General features: G+C 41.0%; 1 protein-coding gene across 1 annotated transcript; it reads left to right on the top strand.

The window, feature by feature from the left end:
* The first annotated feature begins 297 nt into the window (after window positions 1-297).
* LOC120679021 (transaldolase-like) lies at window positions 298-5172 on the top strand. The gene is made up of 13 exons (XM_039960510.1): window positions 298-449; window positions 556-670; window positions 755-833; window positions 914-989; window positions 1085-1168; window positions 1270-1374; window positions 2579-2659; window positions 2749-2813; window positions 3152-3221; window positions 3297-3374; window positions 3895-3992; window positions 4083-4218; window positions 4724-5172. Exons 1-13 carry the CDS (start codon window positions 393-395, stop codon window positions 4868-4870), a joined length of 1191 nt encoding a protein of 396 aa, XP_039816444.1. The 5' UTR covers window positions 298-392; the 3' UTR covers window positions 4871-5172.
* Window positions 5173-6774: the final 1602 nt, after the last annotated feature.

Raw genomic sequence — 6774 nt, 5'->3', positions numbered from 1 at the left:
ATCTCAGTATCAAATTTTTATATTTATACGCAGTAGGTGTCGTTAGGTGTTGTTTAACTGCTCCTCATCTCATTCTTAGAATAAAGCTCCTAAATTTAATTTCACTAAGTCTCTTGGAAGAGACATTTTGGATGAATAGCACGCGTGCGGTTATCTTGCATAAACAACCTGCGACTAGCTGACTATCCAAGTTTTTAACATGGCGAAAAATAATATTTTCGTGAAGGGAGAATTCCTTAAACTCGCCGGAGGGCACAATGGCCATTTCACAACGAATTAATTAATTATAGGAGTAGTTCCTGCTGGCTCTATCACCGCCTATTCTTCTCTCTTGTTCGGTTGTTCCACTCCCAATCTTCACTCACAGTCCGCCGGCTCCGATCTCAAGTCCCATGGCGCTCTCCATCTCCACGCCTACCTCCTCCTCCCTCCTTCCGGCTTCCCGTCAGGTACCTCCCCTTCTCTCCAACAAGCTCCCATTTGCTCGATTCGGCCCATCGCCGCCGTCAATTTTGCCCACTCCCCCGTTTCACCCGTTCTTGGTCACCGCTTCAGGTGGGCAGGTGGAGTCCATTGGCGCGGTCGGCTAAGCCTGTGTCTTTCAGCCTCTGGAGGTCGCCTCTGGCGGCGCGGTCCGCCGCCGGCAACGCACGAGCTTCCCCCGTCGACGGTACTGCTCTTGGCCGCCTCTTGTTCCGCGGCTTCTTGTGATGCGTACCCTCATTGGTTCTTGATTCGCGCTGTTTGGGCGCAGAGGTCGTCACTGAGCTCGACGCGGTGGCCGGATTCAGCGAGATCGTGCCGGACACTGTCGTGTTCGATGATTTCGAGAGGTAACCGTTGCTTCTGGCATTGCTTGTCTTGTTGCCCCATTGGATTTGGGGCGGGTTGACCGAGGCTGGCACACTTGCAGGTTCGCACCCACAGCGGCCACGGTGAGCTCCTCGCTGCTGCTTGGAATCTCTGGGCTCCCGGATACCAAGTTCAAGGTGAGGAGCTGAGCTGTTGCGATTGATAGAAATGTTCAGTTGTTCAGTTAATCATTGCTGGCATGGTAACTGTTCTGGCTATTCGGTTGTTGCAGAGTGCGATAGATACTGCACTGGCAGATGGTGAGTGCAACACATTGGAGAAGCCCGAGGACAGGATGTCCTGTTACCTCACCAAGGTTTGCATACTGCATCTCGATTTCGTGATTACCTCTGCGATAGCTAGGCGACGTGGGGGTTTTGTTAACCTGAGGAGCTGAATTGAGAAGAAATGTGGCAGGCCCTGGCAAACGTTGGTGCTGGACTGGCTCAGCAAGTCCCTGGATGCGTTTCGACTGAAATAGATGCTCGGTTGGCTTATGACACCCAGGGCATTATCCAGAGGGTATGAGCTTCTATATTTTCTATACATATTGCTTGAATGGAATGTAGTGCATATCCAAAGTTTACAATTATGTCGACCTTCTGTTAGCACTATAGTTTGTGTGAAGGTTATGTACAACATTAAAGTTTGTGTGGAAGGTATGTACAACAATTCGTTAGATCTAAGTTATTAAGAAGTTCCTTCTGGAAATGCATGTGTATATCACCTTTCTTGGCATCTAACCCAGTTAATAACCTGAAGCTTGACAGTCCAATGTACACAAACACAATAGTGATAACAAGACTATTTTTGTTCCAGTATATTCTTTTATGTTACCAATGTTAGTGTTTTATATGCAAATATGCACAATGATAGCTCATTACCATCGAGATAAAAACAAATACTTTTTTTGTGGCATAGCTTCCAAAGAGGGCCAAGTAGATGAAAAGTAGTGGGGAAGTGGGGATATATCAGCTGTATGATACTAGTATGAGCATATGGGTTAGGATTACTAAGTTATTAAGATGCCTGTGAAACACCTCTTGTTTACACCTTGATCAATAATTTTTCATAAAACAAGAATTTATCTGGCTTTGTTGGGCTAAAGCTGGCAAGGAACAAAACAGCAACTAGCTGTTAGGTGGATATAACAATAGTACAGTGCAATATGGAGTCGTGACAGATTAATGGGACCATATTGGGAAAACCAATTCTTCTGATATTTAAAAATGTATTTTTAGCTCTTGACTGACCTTTGAACACATTTTAGAACCATGTCATCGATTTTCAGTTTCTCTGCATTCCTTTCATTGCTTCCATGCTCAGGTTGTCAACGCCTCTGTACTACTGTAGCATGATCAATGTTACTGAGTTTTTCCCCAGTGCCACACATTTTATTCACATCCCTCATTATCCTACAAATTGACTTTAGTCATGATGTTACAATTTAACTGAAATGACCATTTATTGTTTAAAATAATTCTCCCTAAACCTCAGTATCAGTACATCAGTACATACATGGATACAAGCATGTTAAATTTTTTGTTATCCAGGTAATTGCACTCAAAGATTGGTCTTATCCATGTCTGTGCTGCTGATGTTGTGACTAAGCAGGGCTACTGGATATCTTTTGAGAAAAAGCATCTGTGCCTCCTCATATTTTAGGGAAAAACATGCATGCATGCTTCAGTCACAGTTTCCTGAAAATTGGTATCTTTATAATTAGGTGCATGAACTGTTGAATCTATACAACCAACATGATGTCTCAACTGACCGCCTGCTATTTAAAATTCCTGCTACATGGCAAGTAAGTATGCAATGCACTACTTTGTAAGTTATTCCTGATTGTACCTGCTGTCTCTATCAATATTTCATTTCCAATTTGTTTACCATTAGGGTATAGAGGCCTCAAGGTTGCTTGAATCTGATGGAATTCAGACACATTTAACATTTGTGTACAGGTAACAGACAAAACATTTTATATCATTTGTTCCTGATTGTATTGCTTAATGATCATAGCAGGGGACTGTATGGTTGCTCCCCCCCCCCCCCTATTTGTGTGCTTAGTGGTATCCCCTATTTTTAAGTGGAGCAGGAAAGTAAGTACTGACAATGTGCTTATATTATCATATCATATGCTTTTACTACATGGAGAGGTATTTATCAGGCTTATTAGTAAATCTGGAAGACCTGCATTACAACTGGACTAACTTAGCCTTGCAGTTACTTATTTACTTAAGATGAAAAATAATTAGGAGCTTATGTCCACTACTTTTTGTGGTTCACCAATGTTGCTCAGTTTCGCACAAGCGGCGGCGGCAGCACAAACTGGTGCATCTGTTGTGCAGATATTTGTGGGGCGATTGCGGGTAATTTTATCAAGCCATTTTTTACCATGTCCTTGTGCTAAAACATTAACATTTTGCTAACCGCAATCCACTCAGGATTGGGCAAGGAATCACTCTGGTGACCCAGAGATAGATGAAGCTTTGAAGAAGGGAGAAGATGCTGGCCTTGCTTTGGTTAGCTTTAGTGTTTTTTTTTCTTTGAAGTTATTTCTGCATAATTATATCAATATATAAGCCAATGTCTGGAAACATTATCTGCAACTTTACTGACTAGGAAAGTCTCAGTACCTGTTATCTCTTAAACATTATCTGCAACTTTACTGACTAGGAAAGTCTCAGTACCTGTTATCTCTTTTTAGTTTTTACAGTAGTTCTGCGTTTACTGCCTCACTATTAAGCTAAAAAACAAAGACATAAGATTTGAAGTTCTTGTAATCAACTGTCAGCAAGTAATTTTGAGTTATCTTTGGATTGATCGTAGCACTCATCATTTTTTTTAATCATTGAATCATTTGATTCTTAATATCAGCAGATAAAATGTGTTCCTTTGCCAGTTCCCTTACAGTAATGCTGTGTAAATGTGCCACTTAGCCCTCTAGCTGCCAGCTTGCTCTCTCCATTTTGTCCATGGCTTACATTTTCTGCTACTAAGCTAGAGTTTTATAACTCCATATATTTGTGGGTCGTAATGCAGGCGAAGAAAGTATATGCCTATATTCACAGAAATGGGTATAAAACAAAGTTGATGGCTGCTGCCATACGGAACAAGCAGGACGTGTTCAGCCTTCTTGGGTAATTTCATATTTCTTATTTTTCCTGGATACTCGATACAAATCACATGTAAAGGACAATAACATGGGAACTAATGCTTCTTAAATGTAGGATTGATTACATCATTGCACCTCTGAAGGTACTGCAGTCTCTGGAAGAATCTGTCACTGATCCTGATGTGAAGTACAGTTATGTCCCAAGGTTGACTCCTGCTATTGGGAAGACATACGAGTTCACTGAAGAGGAGGTTCGTGCACTTATGGATCCTATTCCAAATTCACATATCTGGACCGTTTAATTGGCAAATAACTTAATGATGATCAGTAATCATGCACTGTTAAAAATAAACAAGAACACCCTTTAGCATTCCACCATTTTCCCTGTATTAGTCATTGTGGGCGCTGAGTGTGATGTTGTATTCAAATCGCTATTATACTTCATTAGGCACGTGCATTTCCAGTAGACCTATATAGTGATAAAGGGTAGCAGAGAGCTGGATGAAAGGACTGGAAAACTACTGTAGGATCCTTTTACACACCAAATGTATCTTGGAGGTTGGGTCCTTTTCACACATCACCCTCAATTTAAAAAAAAGACTGATGAATATTTCAGCAGGCATAACTATGAATCAACAAACAAAAGTCACTGATAAGTAAAGCAAAGAAATGAAAAAAAACTGATCATCCTCTGTTTTTTATCTTGTATTTGTACGGTGATTGATTGTTCATATGTATGGTAAATGATATATGCAGCTTTTGAAGTGGGACCAGTTGAGTCTTGCAGCTGCGATGGGGCCAGCCGCTGAAGAACTGCTTGCTTCAGGATTGGAGGGATATGCGAACCAAGCACGGCGTGTTGAGGAGCTCTTCGGGAAGATCTGGCCACCTCCAAATGTTTAAAGATGCCTTGCTGGGCCTCGGTTTTCAGTTCCAACAGAGATAATAACAACAGGCAAGGGCCGTGCTATCCTGACATTGGCCTTCCGCTTCGAAGAACACTTCTCTTGCCTGCCACCGGTTCCCCAATGTGCTTTACCAATCAGTCTCAAAATGTTGTGTAAAAAACATCTTTGCCTCTTTTGGATATGATACGATGTGCCTCAAGTGTTGCATTAGTCTGTGTATGTGCATGTATGCTGGACTGATCAGAACTTGTCACTTGATATTCCCAGCAATGTCAGCATGGCAGCTTCTTGAGTTCAGATGGCAATGTTGGTTCCACAGGAGAATCCAATATCCCACGTCACCTGAATATTCCAAAGTTCCACTGCAAATGGGCAACTGATTCAGGTGTATACTTTTCACTCAAGTCTCAAAGACAACCTAGAGTTTCAAAATGTACATAAACTTATCAGATAAATTATATCAATCCTGTGTCGCCAAGCAAATTCGAATCTGAATTTCTTTAGGGCACCACTGCATGTTCACCAACGTTTCAAAATCATTTGCCATGGTGCCAGGTGTCATCCTCTCCGCTAGTCTAGCCCGATTGATGTGCTATTAGGCGATACTTAGCACATAATCGCCTACCTAACACAAGCTGTTGTGATGCGTCACGCAGAGCGCATGTACTCACATGATGGGTACTTTTCGCTTGCGCGGTGATTATGTTTGTGTCAAGTGATTGTTAGGTGTAAATGTGCAGGTTAGAACCAGGTGTAACCGACTCTGATCAAAGTCTGTAGGGCAAGGGCAAGGCCGGTGGTTCGCGCTGATGCAGTGGGTGAATTTGTTAACGGATGAACCGGTAGGAGAGGAGAAGAAATTTGTCAAAATCAACCTTTCAAGTTACTCATATTTGTACACCCAACTGTCCTTGCCCGTCACGTTTCCTGAGCGAGTATGAAGCTTAGATAGACGTCCTCTCAATTCTCAAAATTAGCTCTCTCTCTCTCTCTCTCTCTCTCTCTCTCTCTAAACACCATTCATCCTCTGGAAAGAACAGCTAGTGTATATATTCTCCCTCAAATTCTAACTATAAGTCGCATTAGAAGTCAGAACAAAGGCGTGGTTTTCAATGGACGCTTTGACTAGATTTTTTTAAAACATATATACCATTTTAAATAACTAAAATTATACACAATGAAAGTATTTTTTATGATGAGAATCTAATTATAACAACATGTGTTATGATTCTACATAACTACAGCTACAGTGTTAGTAATAATTGGTTGGATTATTCCAAGTTGTACTATTTTGGACTACGGGCGATATTTTGTTTTAAAAAAGGAACAATTACAACCTCTGCAACACATAATAATAATAATAATAATAATAATTAGTATGGACTACGTGACATACTAATAATAATAATAATATAATTAGTATAACATTTCCAAGTATACATCCATACACAAATGGTTTCTATATCATAAACGCATGTTTTGTATGAATTTTTTAAATTAAGGAAAATTCTGGCCTTGATCATTCACAAGCGAATGACTACAGCCTACAAGCAATAACATAGCATGCAGGCTGTCATAGTATAGCTAAGAAACAAACTTCAAAAAAGACTTAGCTGGTCTGAACCAATACAGAGCATAAAAGAAACTTTAGATAGCTATCCCGCGTTTAAAGTTCCACCCACACCTGGTAAAAAACTCCATAGTAGTTGTCTCAAGCCGCTGACAATTGTTTTTTTTATGGCTTTCATCACTTCCTCTTCAGATAGTTGCGACCAAAACCTCGTCCAGTAGATTCCTCTGAAGATTACCTGCAAGTAAGAATTAGAATTGGTTCGATGGAAGACCACATCATTTTGACATAGTCAAATTGCCCAGCACATGGCCGAGGCTCCTACTAGC

Source organism: Panicum virgatum, chromosome 6N, assembly GCF_016808335.1.
Source record: "Panicum virgatum strain AP13 chromosome 6N, P.virgatum_v5, whole genome shotgun sequence".
NCBI lineage: Eukaryota > Viridiplantae > Streptophyta > Magnoliopsida > Poales > Poaceae > Panicum > Panicum virgatum.
This window is presented reverse-complemented; position numbering and strand designations above follow the sequence as displayed.